This window comes from Ammospiza nelsoni, chromosome 13 (genome assembly GCF_027579445.1).
Source record: "Ammospiza nelsoni isolate bAmmNel1 chromosome 13, bAmmNel1.pri, whole genome shotgun sequence".
Classification (NCBI taxonomy): Eukaryota; Metazoa; Chordata; class Aves; order Passeriformes; family Passerellidae; genus Ammospiza; species Ammospiza nelsoni.
The window spans coordinates 6514263-6532970 of record NC_080645.1 but is presented as its reverse complement, the minus strand read 5'-3'; the positions used below and the strand labels follow the sequence as shown (position 1 = coordinate 6532970).

At 43.5% G+C, this 18708-nt stretch overlaps 1 protein-coding gene across 1 annotated transcript in view; it reads right to left on the bottom strand.

Moving 5' to 3' along the window:
• Positions 1-3856: 3856 nt before the first annotated feature.
• Positions 3857-18708, bottom strand: part of LOC132079127 (neural-cadherin-like) — a 58482-nt gene continuing 43630 nt past the window's right edge. Inside the window, exons 23-33 of the mRNA XM_059481580.1 lie at positions 17743-17957; positions 16610-16737; positions 15975-16102; positions 14552-14675; positions 13815-13995; positions 12772-12938; positions 11735-11999; positions 9945-10125; positions 8768-9012; positions 7114-7268; positions 3857-4222 (exon numbers count right to left, since the gene is read on the bottom strand). Coding sequence (XP_059337563.1) covers positions 3857-4222; positions 7114-7268; positions 8768-9012; positions 9945-10125; positions 11735-11999; positions 12772-12938; positions 13815-13995; positions 14552-14675; positions 15975-16102; positions 16610-16737; positions 17743-17957 — 2155 coding nt within the window. The remainder of the gene's footprint in view (positions 4223-7113; positions 7269-8767; positions 9013-9944; positions 10126-11734; positions 12000-12771; positions 12939-13814; positions 13996-14551; positions 14676-15974; positions 16103-16609; positions 16738-17742; positions 17958-18708) is intronic.

Here is an 18708-nt window from a genome sequence, read left to right as displayed (position 1 = left end):
GTCACTTTTTTTGCTTGTTTATATGTTGGGATGGGCTGAGTAAGACCTGGTTTGGGAATCAGCTTTGTTTCAGTCCATATGGAGGAAAGCAAAATATTTTTCCCAAGCAAGTTTTGGTTTCTCAAGCTCATTATATTGTGTATAGCACTGACTTCTGGAATCACCTTTGCGTTTTAACAGCTTGCTGGGCTTCCTTTGTTAGAAGCTAAAGTACAGCCATGATTTTTATCAGTCATCACCCCATGCATGTCACCTCCAGTAAGGTCAGTAGACTGAGGCAGTATATCCATGTAAATAAATATTATTTCTTTCTTTATTATGTGTATTATATCACTATAAAATCATATATGAAATGCTTTGACCACCAGGGACCTGCTTGTTTGCACACTGTAGCTCAGGTTTAGTATTTTTAATGAGCAGAAAGGTGCATTCTTTGGGGGTGCAGAGCACATTTCAAGTTCTGTATGTGCAGGAGGATGTCCTGATGTGACTCTTGTGGCAGGAAATGCAGAGCTGGAGATAAAACTGCCCATGTACAGGACTGGTCTAAAGGGGGCTGGGGGAGTTTGTCACCAGCATTAATTAGAGATTAATGTAATTGATGGGATGTGAGTCACACAAGAGGGGATTCTGTGCTCCAGGGAACCTCCTCCTGTAAATCCCCAGGAGATGGCCATGGGTTTTAGCATTCTTGTAATTAAGAAAATGCTCAACTTTCTTCTGCCCACCTAATCCTGCTTCTTTACAGCCCTGTTTCCCTCCTAAACCTGCTGGTCAGTAGGTCAGACCTCAGGGCAATCAGCTTTCCTTGGTCCATGTTATGTACTTGGAATGTTATTTTAACAGGGGAAGAACACCAAGATTAATGTAGCTGACAGGCAGCCAGATTAAATACTAATATCCACATGATTATTTAAATTTCAGACCTTTACAAACATTTTATGCTAAATAAAATGTTCTTACTATATGTTTAAAGTCTGTAAAGAACATGGAAGAAGATTAATAAAAGTACTAGATTACTGCAAATCCCACTACCTAGGGACCCAATGGGGTTTTTTATTCAATATTTTTCCTTCCCCCCTGACCCAGAGCTTTCTGTGAAAGCCAGCTGCTCTCCCTGGGAGCCAGGGCAGTGCTGGGATAAGCCTTCCTGCAGAGGCACTGAAATATTTGTGTCTGCCTGTGCAAATGCAGAACAAACGAGGATATGATTTCAGCAATTGCACAGTAATTAAAAGAGCAGCATGCAAATTAAAACAGATAAATTAAGTGAACTAATTAGTTATCTCTGGAAAGAGGAAGAGTAGGCTTTAATAGGGCATGACAGCTGCAAATGAGTGTGTCCTATTACTGAGATTGCATCGACACGAGCTCCTGGAGGAGTTTGGAAATGTTTCCTGCCCTTTGTTTCAGTCTCTCATGTTCTGTGCAAGGTGGGGCTCACAGTGCACAGGCAGCTCCGGGGCTCTGGGGGTGTTTCCATGTTTGGTTACAGAGCAGGGCAGCAACATCTGGAACAGCACTGAGACACCTGAACATCTCTGTGCTCTGTGTGCCCCATGTTTGTCACCTTTAGGGTTCCTGGGCACCACTTGTGCTTGTTGTCACTCTCACCCAGGGATCAGTTCCTCAGGGGAGGAGGAAGAGCTTTGGTGAGGTCTCCTTCCCCTGGGGAAACCCAGAGTGGTTTTTGGGTGGGTAACTGCATCCTGAGCCCACCAGCAGAAGCTTTTCAGGCAGCACAGCACCCATGACTCACATCTGATCACAACTGAGAGAGAAATAATTCAGCAGAGTCCACCCTTCAGTGATCCTTAAACACAAACAAGGCTCAGACACCCAGGACAGAAGGCTGGTTTATTATTTATATGGTGCCTGAGAGAGGCAGGACACTCCACAGGCAAAGACAGTGTTGGCCCCAAGCAGCTTACAGGCTAAATTGAATTAAAACCAGCCAAAGCACCAGCATGTCCATAGGTATGGGAAGAACACAAGGTATGAAGACAAACTTATTGCTGCTTTAGGAAAGAACAGATTTTTGTGCATATTATATATATTTAGTTCATTTTGCATACCCTGTTTGTGACTGCTGAGATGATGGAATACAGGAGCTGGCAGACTGGCCTGGTGAACACTGCAAGATGTTTCAGCCAAGGTTTCCTCCCAGGTAAATAAATGTGTCAGTAAAACCACAAAATCACAGAGACTGTGCTGTCTGTGAACCAAAACCATTGGGTGTGAGTAAAAACTGGATTTAGGTTTTCCAGAGGACAATGCCCAGCACCTGCAGTGTGTAACAGTGCTTGATGGTGCACTCAGGCTTTTCCAGAGAGTGGCACAAGTGCACATGAGAACAAGGTACTGTGTGAACATTTCTCATTTGGGAAACATGCAAACTGAGCTGGCCTGCACACAGCATTCACCTACTTAGGGGTTTTAATAGATGTATAAAAATAAAAGCCAGACCTCCCAAAACAAGCTACTGAGCAAAGCAGTTTCAGTGTCTGTTACAGTACATTGTTTCATGCTTTGTTTTAATGAAACATTATTAGAAACTAGGATATATTCCTATTATTAGCTCATAATATATAATGTACATATTACATATAGTTTACATATTATAATAGATATAACACACATATGATACATAGAAGAAACAGCACAGCTTAAGATTTAGGGTTTGCTGCATTGTACTCCATTTATCTGTACAAGTGGTCTCAATTAAAAAAATAATAATCAAAATTAATTTAGTGGCACCTTTTCCAAATATTGTCAAGTTTAAGAAAAGTCAGGCATAGCAGCTGGACATTAAATGGTTTCCAAAAGGGACTGATTAATTTAGAGCATAAAATTCCACCCCCTGCTACTGCTGCTAGTTTTTCCCTGTGTTTCTCTGTCCCCAGATATGTCCTGCAATGATCCTATCAAAGGAAATTTAAGGAAACATGAGGGACACAGTTGTAGATGTAAATGGCACAGTTCAGGCTGGTTTAGGCTCAGTTTAGCAGCTCACTAGGAATGAGAGATTGTTATGTACTGTGGTGTTTGCTACTAAATTCCTGACCAGCCCGTTTGAGGCATGTAGCCAGCACACCTGGCCTTTTCCTTAGGAAAATTATGTAGTTGTAAGCAGCTGGGTTCATGTGTTATGCCTAAATCCAGTTTCTGCCTTTGTATGGCAGCATAAAGGGATTTCAGCACAGTATAATGAAGTTCCAGTTATCCTTCTGCTTCTTTCCCTTTCCTGTACCCCTGGACTGGCACCTGCACTGTGATCAGTGAGCAGGGCTGTCACTGGGCACTGTGGGAAACAAAGAGGGATATAATACACCATGGATTTCATTATATGAGAAAAAGACAAGGTGTTTGTTTCTTCAAATAACTTTCAAAGCACCAGAAGCAGCACATCCAGCATGCTTCCCTCAGCTCCAGCTCACCTCAGGCCGTGTGCACTGGATCCCTCAAGAGTCCTGCATTACTTCAGTGATAAAAAAAATCTGTACTTTTTAACCACAGTATGTGAATAACTGCATATCGTAGAGTCTCTCTTTATTCCTCCCAGTAGGCTTATACACCAAAATGCAGATGTCCAGCATGTGCCAAAGTGAGCTCCTGCCCACCTTTGCTGGCCAATGTGCCTCCTTAGTGGGAATCTGAATCCCTGTTGTAACAAGGAAAAAAGGCCAGGTGTGGGAAATACAGAGCAGGAGTATAAAAAAACCAATGTGCCTCCTCAGTGGGAATCTGAATCCGTTGTAACAAGTTAAAAAGGCGGTGTGGGGGTAATACAGAGCAGGAATATAGAAAACCGTGCCTCACCTGTGCCTCCAGACCTGCAAAGAGCAGCCTTGGGGAGCTACAGGTCTCCCGCCTCTCTGTGCGAGTACAGCTCCCTCAGTTTCTCGAACTTGGGTCCCCACTCGTGGATGTCCTCGCCGGCGCCGCCGCCCAGCCCCGCGGAGCTGAGGGAGCTGAGGGAGCTGAGGCTGCCGGCGCTGGAGCCGGCGCCCTCGGTGCAGAAGACGCGCAGGGAATCCTGCGGCGGGCCCGGGGCGCGGCTCTCGGCCTCCCTCAGCAGCGCGGGCAGCGCCCGGCCCAGCGCCGCGCCCCCCGCGGGCCCGCGCCGCGCCCTCACGGCGGCCGGCGGCTCCTTCCTCCTGTGCGCGGAGTACGCTGGGCTGCCTTGCATGGACACCTGCAGCTCTGCCATGTTGTAGGCGTCCTGCGGGGAGAGACGGGGCACAGCGAGTTAATACTATCTGTAGGTCCCACTGGTTCGTGTTCCGGTGGGAATAGAGAAGGAATGATGGCGACTCAGTCTGTCCGCTGTGAGCACCTGAAGGGCTGGGGGTTCTGCCAGCTCTGCCTCCTGCAGTGCACCTGAGGCAGCCTGAGGAACACCTGTGCACCCTGCACTGCTGCGGGCACGCTCAGAATCGAGTCTAATTTCATCCTAAAGCTAAATAAACGTGACAGAAACAACCCAGCTTTTGTTCTGAAATTCACATCCAAAGTGTCTAATCGTGACTGGACACTGATCCCACAAGCGTGGCAGAAGACATAAGAAACAGCATGTTATTCACAAACAGCATGTTGAAGAAATCTTTCTGCAGTAGTAGTTCAAAAATGTACTGTGATTTCTGATAAAATTTTACCAGTCTCTGGAATAATGCCTAATTATGTGGCATGACAGTGGCACAAGTGTGAAAGCCAAAAACTACTTACTCCCAAAAAAGTCACTAATTCCCTCCCAGCTCAGTGCAGTAAATGCTGTCTGGGAATTGTGCCACAGCCTCTGGCACAAAGCTGCCAATGCCAGCAGTTAATGGCATTCAGTGATCAGAATCTTTGTGCCACCTGCAATGAACAAGTCTTGTCCCCAGCATCCTTTGCCTCACTACAACCAAAGGTTGCATCCCTGGACTGATTTACAGGCCAAAGCAGAATGCAGACAGGTGGAGGGAGACAGAATTCATTAGAGCAAACAAAAAATTATTTCTGTTGCTAATACTGTTCATGGTAACAGGAGCCATCAGTGACAGAGGTGTGGAATCAGCACTTCCCCAAAGATTTCTTTAGCTGTCCAGCATGTGGCATTGTGCATAATCATGAGATTAACCGAGGTAATCTCAGTGAGCTTTGCTGAATTTCCCCTGGAGGCTGAGAACAACTTAAATTCCCCTCATCTGCAATCAAGAAGCTGCCTAAGTGGCAGGATGGGGTTTGGGACAGGAGCTGCTTGTTCCCATTCCTCCAGAGACTTAGGAGAGCTGGTGATGAACACCAAGACCTGCAGCCCAGATCCCTGCCTTAGGCATGTCCTTAGTGCAAGCCCCAGTCCAGCCCCACTCTGAGCAGGGGTACCAGGAGAACCCGTGACATGGAGCAGCTTTGCATCGTGCACAAGTAGGAGTTGTTCCAATACAGACTTGAGGATCCTCCCCTCACTGAACTGGGTGATAATAAAAGCATCCTTCACTGCTACTAATTGTTCATTAAAATGACACATTTCTTCTGATAATAAACCCTTCTTGGCTTACAAACCCAACTCAAGCCCTGTCTCTGGGTCCAGAGCTGGCTTTTAACAACATCTGGTGGTCAGCTGAGTTCAGTCTGTAATCAACAATGCACTGACCTCCTGCGATTTTTATGAGCTCCTAATTTCTCTGGGGGAAAACTTTATTTATTTCAGATGCAGAAACTCCTTCATATGACAACCCCTTGTCCTCATAGCCCTACCATCCACAAACATTACAAAAATGGAACTCTCTTATCCAAGCAGGATCCTTTTGTTGAGGTAGCATTAGAACACAACTAAGGTGGTGTAATTCTAGGTATTTTGGGGCTAGTTTGCTTGGGTTTTTTAAATCTAGACAAGCAACTAGGTTTTACCTTAAAAAGTTTCAGCTGCAGTCCCAGCAACTGTTAAATCTGAATAATTTAGGAAGAGTACACAGAACCCAGAGAGGCTTCACTCCAAGCACTGTTTCTTCATGCAGAGTAATAACCTCAGATGGAGATCATCAAGTCACTAATTTGGTTCCAATGCTTAAAATAAGAAGTGCATTTTAAGAACTCCCCAAAAGTAATTAAACATGTCATACAGTAACTGTAGATTTCCTCAAAGAGACCTTCTGGGTGTAAAATTGCAAAATATTGCAGAGGAAGTTAATCTGATTAAGGAAAACAGGCTTTAGAGCTGTCTATGTTATCACATGGGAAATGTCTGTGTTTATTACGTTCCCACTAATTCACCAGGAAAATAAGGATACTCTGCAAGTGAGAATATTTTTAAATCACTGACTTTTTTTGGCTTTCACACTGGTACCATGACTATTATTACCTCTGCAGATTCACACCACCCCCTGAATCCATGAAATGATCAGTTGGCAATGACATTTCCTACCTTTTATAAATATAGAACTCACCTATAGGTCAATAAATAATCTATTAAGAGTACTTGTTTATAATATTCACTGTTTTCCTTCCAAGCTCTGCCTTCACTGACACATGAAAACCTTAGAACAGCCAGCAGGAATGTTAATAATACCTGCTTTGGGCATAATCTGCTCTGCTCTAAGTATAAACAGCTTGTGTTCAGTGGTGTATTTATCTCAAAACACAAAAATGCAGAGAGGTTCTTCCACAACCACCACATGCTCCAGGGCCTCAGAGGAGCCAATGCAGCACCTCCCCTTCCCAACAAGGGAGGTGTGAACACCTGCTGTTGGGAGCAGGGTCTGGAAAAGCCTGGCCATGAGCAACACTGACAACAGGCTCTTCCAAGCCCTTGCAGCTCCAGCAGAAATGAGCCCTGAGAACTTCAGTGTCTCCTGAGCCCCAAAACCAAACCCAGCAGCTGTTCCCTGCTGCTAAACTCACCCTACAGGCTCCCATCAATGTGCACTCAGGATCACTGGCTCTAAGACAAATTAAAAATGGATAGGCACTTATCTCTGCTTAGGAAACATGCACCCTCATCCAAATAATTCATGTGCCCCTTGCAGGGCTGAATCAGCAGAACAAAGACTGAGGACAGAGCACAAAATGCATTTTCCTTAGCACAGTGAGCCACTGGTCCCCTCTTAATTGTAACATAACAGTGATCCTTACTTCATCTTGCTCCCCACCCCCTTCTTCGTTGTAGTTGAGGATGTTTTCCCTGATGTCCTCCAGATCCTCGGGATGAGCAGATCCGTGGTAAACGCCTCCGTGCAGAGCCTTGCGCGTCCTCCAGTGAGCCCAGAGGAAGGCAGCACTGAGCAGAGCTGTGGGGACACAGGAGCAGAGCACAGGTGATGCAGGCACCAGAACCCCCGTGCACAGCAGGGGCTTCCCACCAAATGCCTGGGCTTTGCACTGTCCTGTGTGGTGAATATCAAACACTGAAGGAGAAAAGCCTTTAAAGAGCATTTTGCAGCACCCTTTAAAGCCCAACTCGAAGTTGGTTAAAGACCAAGTGGTGTCTCTGACCTGTCTCTGTCCTGTGTGGAGTTGAACTCTGTCACAGAAAATGCATTACAGAGGGAGACAAACTAAAAATAACATGTTGACAGAAACAGACACAATTATACACAAATGAAACACAAGAAGACACAAGACAGAAGAGGAGATTACTTTTAGATGTTTTACTGGAAAACAAGAACCAGGCACATTTTGCCTTAGCATTCATTAATTTAAACATTTTCCTTAAATGCTGAAGTGCATTTACACAACTGACAAGATTCAACATCAGATACTGAACATTCTGTAAATAGAAATTGTGTATCACTGTGCTACCAACTCTGTAAAAATCAATAAAAGCTCAGAGTAAGACCTCAAAGCATTGAGTACCATAAATTAGCAGTGCAGTGAACTAAAGAAACTAGAATCTCTTATAGAATATCTACATGGCAGCAGTTCTGTGGAGCAGCATCTAAAAGACCTTGGGACTGAAACTGGGGTACACAGAGATCATGCCCTGCTCTCCTGTAAAATAGAGATTTATTATCAGCCTCAGCTATCTGGGATTCCAAGAGCTGCAATACCACTTAGCTTCCCACAAATTTGCTGCTCATGTTTGCATGGCAAACATAGTATCTAGCAGAGCTGGGGAAAACTATGGTATTTCCGTACTCTTACTACAACTTTTGAACAAAACTGCCTCAATGCTAACAGCCAGGAGAAAAATCCTCTGTCTTTACTCAGGCAAACTTCCATAACATTTGAATAAACAAGAAAGACTCCAAGATGTGATCCTTTCTCACGAGTAACATCCTTCTGGTTTTCCTCTTTAGATCCCATACCTAAGCCTGAAAATGGCTGAGGAAGACAAAATCAGCTGTTTAGGAGCTGGGACACAACTGGCAAGATGCAAAGTCTGCTCCTTCCTGACCAGTATATTTCTATCAGACAAGAAGTTTCTCCTAGACTGAACAATCTTTTTCATACTCAGCAGTATTTTAAACAATGCTTATCTGGTCGCAATTTCCACTCTTGCTGTTCAATTGCATTTGCTTCTAATTATGCATCTGAACAGTTCCTCAGCAATGACATGAAAATGTGAAGAAAACAAAACTGCAGAGACCTTCCATAGCTCACAAGTGTTGATTCACCTAGCGATGGATGCACAGAGGGATGAGAAATCAGTGATGGGATGAGGGCAAGGGAACGAAGGCAGAGTTGGGTCTCCTTGAGGAGTTTCAGCAGGAGATGAGGTGATGGCTGCTCAGGACAGGTGGACACGTGTCTCACCACAGGTAGTACAGGACGTAGTTGCCGTAGCTACCTAGGAGTGCCAGGAAGCAGACGCAGATGGCGAAGAGGGAGGTGAAGCTGAGGCCGGTGTCCTTGTGGAAGATGGCCAGCGTGACCTCGCAGTGGCGCCCGCTGTAGCCGTCGGGGCAGTGGCACTGGAAGGTGCTGGGGGACAGGGACACGCAGGTGCCATCGTTGCAGGGCCGCTCGGCGCACGCCGTGTACACGCACTGCCGGCCCGAGGCGTTCTCCAGGATCATGTGTCCTGCAGGGCAGCTGCACACACCGGGGCACAATGGCAGAATGGTAATTGTGAGAGGGAACAGCCGTGACAGGCAGCACTGAGGGTTTAAAACACACTTTTGCACAGTTTCCAAAGCACTACTGGGAGTAAGTTGTGTGAAATCATGACAGGTCATAGCCTGTCCTGAGGCAGCCGTAAGCATGAGCTCCACAACTTCAGACCCTTATATCTGGGCTTTCAGAACTCAGGTATTTCCACTCCTTTCTGAAACATTATTCTTGTTACAGCCAGCTGGGTTGGCCTCTGCAGTTCTGGCTAGGCAGGACAAGCTGTGCTATGTTCTTTGAGTCTCCAGAGTTAGAGAACTCCATTTGTGTGGACAGTGGCAGTCAGGAGAGTGTGCAAACATTAAGGTGTGTTTAAGTAAAGTGTTCATTTGCACACCACAGGAATTAGTGTTGTCCTGACCCCAGGCACAAGCAAAGGAATCTGAGCTCAATAGTGTGGTGTTCCCAAAGCAGCTGGAGGAGCCTGGGAGGGAACAGAGGCAGCAGCCTGGGGCAGGGCAAGAAATCAGACCCTGACAAGAGAAAGCATTGACACTGCACAGCACAAGCTTCACAGCACAGCCAGGGAGCTGTGCCACTCCAGCTCACACACCCTGCTGTCCTAGTTCCAGGGTTTACAGGCATTCTGGATTTGCTGCTGTTCTTTAAATGTTTTCCATTAGATAGGCAGCTGAACTTGCTCCACAATCCCTGGAGCCAGGCTGATTACATCAGCTGTGCTGGTGTCTCTAAGGACACAGTATCCTGCTCGCTGTGCTGGTGTCTAGCCTTGTGTGCCACTGTGGTTTCAGGGATTTGATGAGATTGCCAGTGCCAGCCTTCAAGCTGTACACTTCAACATCCACCCTTTCCCACCTCATTCTGAAGGGTTTTGTACTTCTATTTCCACCAATTACCTGCATTCATGCATCATCCACAAATCAATACAAATAAATTCTTGGTTGCAAGGGTTATTCCTACAGGCCTCTGAAGAACAGCCTTCTTTGATGCCTTGGGCACTCAGTACTGACACCAGCTCCTTCCCATGAGTGTCCAGAGGGATTCTGTAGTTGTTAAATCTGACATCCTTCATACATCCTACAGCAAGGCACAAAGAGACAGTTTTAAAAACCATTCAGCAGGCTGTAAGAACCATTTGAAGCAGCTGTAAGATTTGGCAGTTTATGCTTAACAAAGGACACCGGCTATCCAAGTTTAAATCCAGGACTGAATTCACTTAAACTCTCATAGCACTGTCCTTCAATTTTGGACTGAATTTGCTGAAGTTTTAGATCAAGATTCCCAGTGTTTTCCATGAGAATCAAGTGCTGCTGCAGGTCTGTGCTGGTTTTGGCTGTGACAGGCTTAATTCTCCTTACAGGGGCTGGTGTGGGGCTGTGTTTGGGACTGTGCTGAACACAGGGTTGACAAATAATGGTGAGAGAGTCTTCAATCAGGGATAGAAAATTTGTACTGAAGCTGTGTGACATTCACTTTGTATGCACGAGATGCCTCAGCATGAAAACATACACTTTGATTAATTAAGTACATTTTATGACTTTGAAGTCCTTAAAGTTTCAGCTACTTAACAGCAACATTAATAATCCTAATTAAAATTATCTTCCTGCAACCATTTGACTTCTTTATTTACTTCAAAACAAACACTATTACTCCCATAAATAAAAAATTCAAAATATGCTCCCTACTTCATATCATAAACTTTATTTATTGGAATACTTCTAGTAAAGCAATAGAAAACAATCTTTTTCTAAATAATTTGTGATACTTTTAAGTTGTCAATTATTACTCTATTTAATTTCTCTCCAGGCACTTTTGTATTACTCATTGAAGTACTTTTGTGTGGTGAAAAGATGACCAGCTTGCTTTGAATGGATTTACTAGGTTAAAGAGGTGAAGGGCATGGGAGAGAGGTGACCTATAGACACCAGACAGGTTTAACCAGCAGTGATATGTGTTCCTTGGCAATAAAAGCTGATTTGCTTCACTTGCACTGTGGGTTTAAGCAAAGGCCAAACTTCCAGCTGAGCTCAGAGCAAGAGCTGCCATGGATATCCCAAACTTCCAGTTCTTTATATTTCTCCTTTGTGGAATTACTCAGTTTCCAGGCCAGAAACTGATTTGCTTTTAACACACACTGTGACCTTATCCACTCAGTTGCTAAAAATTCAGATTTTTAGCTCTAATTCAATAAACTATTTCTAATTTTAGTTAATGGTTTGACTGAGTGTAAAATCCAGTAATACCGAGGTAATAAACCAGGGTTTGGTGGGTGCTATGCAATGCACATATAAGATGGAAAAATTCCTTTTAGCATAGGAACCAATGTGTTTGGGAGGGAAGGAGAGTTGGCAAATGGACCAGACAGAACCATGCACTGAACCAGCTCTGCCTATCCAAGGCAGGGAGCCATGCACAGTCTGTCTGGGAGAAGCTTCTGCATCTCCGGGTACCAACTCTGCAGCCAAGGCAGGAGGTGACCATCATTGTTCCAGGTCCAGTAGCCAGGTGTATTTGCAGGCAATTCCCTGCTGTACCTTCTGGTCAGAAGAGCTTATGCATCCCTGTTCCAAAGTGACATGCAGGAAATCTGTGTACTTTGGGCTCTCCATAAACAAGAAAGTTTCCTGCACTATTTTTTTTATTTTTACAAGTCCATATTATGAACAGTGAGATTGAGAATTCCTACCTTGAAAACTCCTGTTTTGACTGAATGGGTACGTGTTTCCAAGGACCAAGCTGCTGGGGTCAATGACAATCTCTTTGTATATTCCTGCTGCTTTAGTAATCTCTCTCTTGCCACCTCCTTCATAAAGGCGAAGAGTAAATTCATTTTCATTTCTCTCCAGCGTGATGTGATGCCATTCACCATTATCAATGTGGTAGGAGGGAAGGCTTACAGAATAGTTTCCATCACCCAGATTGTATGAGACCACTAAGAGTCCCTGAACAACCTTGTGGATAATTCACAAATAGCAAGAAAGAAAAGTCAAGTCATTGCCTGGCATTTTGTATTGACCTGTAACTTCAATCTTAAAGTATTTGCTTAAATTTAGGGTATGTTTACACTGCACATTTAGGTGTAATACAGAAATACCAATACCACTACACATTTAGGTGTAATACAGAAATACCAATACCACTACACATTTAGGTGTAATACAGAAATACCAATACTACTGAATTAGACAACCTAAATGTGGTAGCAATATACTCACAGTTGTATCTAAGTCACCTTAGGAGTAATTTTACCCTGATCTCTCTTGCACAAATTTGTGGGGTTCTTCTAATAGTTGAGAGTCTGGTGTATCACAGTTACAGTGACAGCTCAAACCAACACGGCTGAAGAGGTGACTTGTTCAGTGGTGTGTATAAAATGAGAAGGCTGTCCCTCTGAGAGCCTGACATCATTAACACTGCCACAGGCACCTTACTTGGCAGAGTCTGAACTATGCAGAAGTGGTCACATGGTTCACAAGGACAGCAGGTACACACCCCATTCATCCTGTTCTGTACAGAACCTGTATTGATGTGGGCATTGAAACCCAACGGGACACCACAGCTGAGTGGTCAGTATCTCGAGTAAAGGATCCATAAAACCCATCCCAGACTCTGGTGCTCAGCATAAGGCCTTTGTCCTGTTTCCACCTGTTGAGCGAGTGTATCTCCGAGCTGTGTGAGGCTCTGGTGCCACTGTCACTGTCACTGTGTGGGTGGTGGCCTCACCTGCAGGGTGATGTGCTCGTCCCTGGCGCGGGACAGCACGGAGGCGATGACGCCGTCGCGCTGCCGCGTGCGCACCAGGGCCTGCAGCAGCGTCCTGCGCGCAGACACGCTGACAGGCAGCTGGTAGCGGATGTGGCTGCCCGCCTCAAACCTGTACTCCTGGGCCACTGCAAGGGAGAGAAACCTTTAAACCAGCTCCTGGGGAGAGGGAAACATTGCTGTTGCCCTTTAATGTCATAATGAGAGTTGAAAGAAACAATTGCGATGCACAATTGCAATGCACAGTGTGGATGTGTGAGACATTTGTCCTCTGAGACACGCTCCTGTATTTATTTCCACAGCTTCTCCAGTCACTCTCACACTTCATTTTCCTCTGTAAAGAGGTGTTCTCCCACCCAACTAGATCCTGCTAATGCTCCTCCTTACAATGCTCACATGGGGTGACAGCAGGGAAGCAGCACCTCTGACCAAGAGAAGAGCCTACAGACCAAGTACCACAATCAAATTTCACAACCTGCTATTTTATAATTGTCTTTCTGCTGCAAACTTTGGCTCTATGAGAGCTAAAAATCCTACTATTCCCAAAGCATAGATCCTTGGGCCAGCAGAGTCTCTTCCTGACAGCAAAGGAGCAGTGATTTCTAATTCCAGTTGCATGGTTCTTATTCTGCACAGAAAGTGGTACTGGCACACTCATATTTTTTAGGTTATTAGATATTTCTGAAAGTGTAAACAGATGCAAATCAAACAATTGTAGCAAAATAAAATACTTTTTTCACAATTTTTTTGTCATGCAGCCATGTCATTATACAGTCATTGCACAAACACCCTCAGGTTTAAAGAAATGATTCTGTACTGAGAAAGCAATTTCTCAAAAGGAATTAGAAAAGAAATTATCAACAATCACAGGCAACTACACTGCAACATGGCTTTACAGCATGTAATGTAAAGCCACCTCAACAATCATTACCTGCAAATATTTGAAGTTTCCTGTACTGTAAGATTTAGCAGCCTACACTAATGAAGCAGAAAAGCAGGTTCACCTTTATCACAGCGATAGCCGTGGTAGCCTGGCAAACAGTGACACGCAAAGGAGCCCCAGTCCCCAAGGCACCTCCCATGGGCACCACAGGAGGAAGATCCCATGGTCTCACAGCTCCCATCCGTCAGGGAGCAGCCAGGGAAGCTGTTCAGGGACTCTGCAGGAGACTGAAGGTCGTATACCTTCAAGAGACAATTCATGACACAAAATTATTATTTGAGAAACATATTTCATTTTTAAACAGAAATAGCTGCACCACTTCACTGTGTGCTCCTCATCTGCATTGCTTAAGTTGCTAAGTTTGCTTTTTGACATTCAGACTTCAGCTGATTTTATCAGGAACATATTTTGCCTTTGAATAAACTCAACTGACTACAAAAACAAAAAATCCCTAATACTTCCTAACAAAGCAGACAGCTGGCATAAATATACCATTATACAATTGCCATTCAGAAGTTCCCTGAATGCACAAAGAAGCTTGGAAAACAGCTGCATGAAACAGGGGATAAACAAACACAGTTCCTGCCTCACTAATACATCTCCTTCTATTGAGAAATAACTTTTCAAGGTACTTATTCTAATTATCACAGAAAAAACCAGAATTTTCTTGTATTTTACACTGATGCATGTGGGCATCGAATACATTGATGGAAGCAGAAGTTTCATGTGAAATATGAATCTCCCAAAAGTTGAATAAAATTTTCTTCTCCGCTAAAGCAAACATTACTCTGCTCTTACCTGAGTATCCAAGATGAAATTGCGCAAGCAACCAGAAAAATGTTTGTGTAGCAGTTGTGGGTAGGAGTATGGGATGGACTCCTTCACACCACCCAGCTGGAGAACATGGTTCACATTCAAATACCTTTAAAAATCATATCAATAATGAAAATAGATGTGCATCTACCTTCAAACATAGGCAGATAAATAAATAAATACATGGCTTTTCCAAATAACAAAGGCTCTATAACATAACAGTAGAATGCATATCTTGCAAATACTTTATCTTGTCTCTCTGAAATAAAGCCCTTTAAAATAAAGGGTATTTTTTTAAACATGACAGTGAAACCTGCTGGAAGTTTAACTGTGGGACACTATTACATTTTGGGTATGTTTGCATTCAAGTCAGAAACAGCTGTGATATTCTAGACACCATATTCTCCTTCAAGTGCTCTGTGTGTACACAGATATCCTATGCTGTAGGAATCCTACAACAAAGGCTGTTCTGTGTATGACAAAACTCAGAAGTCTAAAAGTTGGGTCCATGTGGTCTAAAAGGCATGGTGAACATGTCCAAGCTCTGCACTGTCTCCCAGTCATCTCTCCAAGCCAAACAACTCCATGCATTTTAGTCCACATACTTTCTTTTTCCCAGAGTTATCAAGTCATTTCTTTTGTTTTCATTTATCCTTATATTTCTCCCTTTCTTTGTGCTCCTTTCATGGCCAGGAGAGCTCCATGCAGCTGTGGACAATGCTTAATCCCAATGCTCATCAGAATGCTTGCTTGGACTATCTATTCCACAGCTGAAATGACTTTGTTAGTACAAAGGTTTCCCTAAAATATAACCTGAATATTCCTGACTGTAACTTTAGGCCCTGCACAGAAGAGATTGTCTAAATCCTCTTTGTACCATTCTTTTATACACACTGAGACTTATCATATCTCTCCTTAGTTCTCCCTTCTTTCTGTTAACTGACCTCAATTCCTTCATTCTTGATTCTTACTCTCAGGGTGAGCTGATCAGTCATTGTTCTTCTCTGGACTGTACCCCCTGCTACTTGTCCACCCTGCACTGTGGGACACCAACTGCACCCAGGACTCTGATGTCAACTGGCCTAAATTTGTGAGGTTTTGAAGAGCAGGCTCACAGTGACTTGATAAACAGACAGAAATCCTGTGGGTGGAGGGTGGTGCACAGGACCCACGAAAGTTCCACTAACAGCCACAGAGTTTTGGGGCTGTCACGTAGTCCTGCAACACTACTCAGTGGAAACTTAAAATTTGTTTAGTTCTTTGAGGTCCAGGCTTGGTCTAGAAGGCCTGAGAAAAGAGGAAATGCTTTTTGTGCTCCTAGCCATCAATAATTCAGCTTCAGTCTAACAGGTCAAATGTTCACAGGCCTTAGAACAAAGTGCCTGCCAGGGAAGCTGCAGGAATGTACCTTGCTGTCCGTGGAACAGAGCCCAGGATTTCACAGTCCGTGCGATCCTCGGTGGAGAGCCAGCGGCCAACGCCTTCGATCTCGGAGAGCACGGCGGCGCTGCAGCGATCCAGAGTGAACCTGACAGCCTGCACAACACACACTGAGCTGGCCCTGCTGCACCCAGCCTCAGCTTCCTGCACACTGTCATCCAAAAAGGGCTGGGGGGTTCCCTGTTCTGTTCATCTTGCAATAACCAGTAAAGCCAAAATGGAACCATTTAGCAAAGTAGGAACTTCTCAACTTTATTTGTGCTTCTGAGTATTTTAACCACTTACACAAGACCTGTAACTGCATTTGCAAGTAAAAAAATATCTGCTTTTTGTTCCTAAGTAATGGATTCAAGTGGCCACATTCCACATGTGCTGCAGCAGAGCTTAGAAAAGGTAAAAATCCAGAATATGGATTACAACATCAATGGATGAGGAACAATGAGGTTGTCCCAAAATTTCTATTACTCATCAAACCTACAAGCAGTTAGGACAATATCTATTTTCTGTTCTTTATTGAACAGACAATATGCCCTCCTGCATCTGCACAGGGAAATATTTTTAGAAATGTTAATATATGTGAAAATAAACAATCCAATAACTGACCTGACCATTAGTTCTGACTTCCAGTCGATGCCACTTCTTGTCTGCTACATTCAGATGACTTGGAAACTGCAGCACCACAGAACCTGAGCCATAGCTCATCTTCAGCACAGGAACACCACTAGAGAGTTCTAATACAACATGAACAAGAAATTAAATTCAGCTACAAAATGTCACTTCTGGTATCTCAGCAGTTAGTGACTGTACTGATTTACTGGTTATTGCTAGTCACATACAGGGGGGTCACTACAGAAATAACTAGAATTACACCCTATGTCTTCTATTAAGCAGAAGTACTCATTCAGTATATTGTTTACTTATACACTTCAGATTATTCCACTTCTCTGTCAAAACACTGAAACTAATTCCTGAGAAGCAATCTGCAATTTTATGATGCTCTAAAGCAATTAATATATGCAGGTTTCTTCTTTCCCATCTTCCACTCAAATTTACAAGTAACTGCAAAGCAAGGCAAAAAAAAAAAGGGGGGGGTAAATTATTAACTATTCAACCACATTACCTTCAATTAATCAGGAGAATATAAAATGCCAGCCATACTGTTCATCTTGGGTGTTAATTCACAAAAAATAAGCAGCAGTAACCTTTTAAATGTGTCAACATAAAGCACTGAGTTCTACTTGTAGATGAATCTTCCCACAATGGCAGGTGGGGCTGGATTCACCCATCACATCATTGCCAGTTTAAAAAAATCTGCAAAATTGCCCCAAGACCAAAGGGAGTTTAAGTGGATTTCTTTTCTCACCAAACTAGATAAGAATGACATGCAGCTAAGACTGCACTACTCATGTAATACCTATCTTCAAAGCACCTAAATTCCTTTACAACACTACAGGTTTTCTAGGCAGGTTCTTTTTTTTTATATATATATCAATCTGTTTTGCTTTTCCCTTCATTTCTACAACTCTGTGATGAGCCCAAAGCCAGAGGTGCAGGCTACAAAAATAGACATCAAAGGAGAAAGACTTGTTAGGAAATGCTTCAAAATATTTTTACACCACAAAATAAATTACCTCATTAAGTGGAAAGACAGAATCCATAGTCTAATTGTTACACTGGTCACAAACAATCCATTCCCAAAAGACATTTAATTTTCCCACATCCTTTTGCAGAAGTACCTATTGCAATGAAGTTTTCTGTGCTCCCAGGTTCTGGATTTGATAAAGGGCCACTATATAGTAAAAGTCCATCTGGAACCACAGTAATAAACTCTAGAGAGAGTGAGCTTTCAAAACAAGGTCTGATGGGACGAAACCATGCATAACCATTTCCATGGAAACTGTGCTTTGTCTGCTGGCAGTCTGGTCCATGAAAGGAAGCAGGACAAAGACATCTGAAAGACCATAAAGAAAAGAAATAGTCAAAATTCCCCCGTGTTCAGCTTTTTTTGGGTTTTACATGCAGCAAATGCAGAACTTAAATCACATTTAAAAAATCAGCAAAACAAAGATTTTAGCGGAATATTAGGTTTGTTTGGCAATTATTAAAATGCTCTAAGAGTACAAAGTATTTTTGTTCCTTATACTAACCCCCTCAAACAAAAAGTATTTTTGAGGCCAAGTTTTTGAGAACAACAAACTTTTTTTCCTAAATAACACAGAACATCAAACATCAATTTATTACAGAGTAACCTTGGGGAGGTTAATTCCTAGCTGGAATTCATTTCACTAAGGGAATACTGCTGCATGCCAGGTGATGCTATAATAAAGCAAATTTCCAATCTAATGCTTTTTAGGCTCCTTATTACCCATTGTTTGAACTATATTTCACTCCTACATCCCTGCTGTTGCCATTGATACTCACTTCTATTATTACTCTGCTGGAAAAGAGAAAAAAAACAGGGCACACATGCCTTCATCCTGAATTAGGTGCTCTTAACAAATGACAAGTGTTAATTCTGTGTTCCCCAGGGTTTTCTTTGTTCCTCATGCACTTTTTGGGACCACAGCCCCATGGGGGCCATCATGAAGCCCCTGCTGCTGTTAGGTTTACACCCCAATGCATGTGTGGGGTTTTTCTCTTTCTTCTCCAGTCAGACATATCTTTATGGTTATTTGAGGCAGGTACCACTCAACACCTTAAAA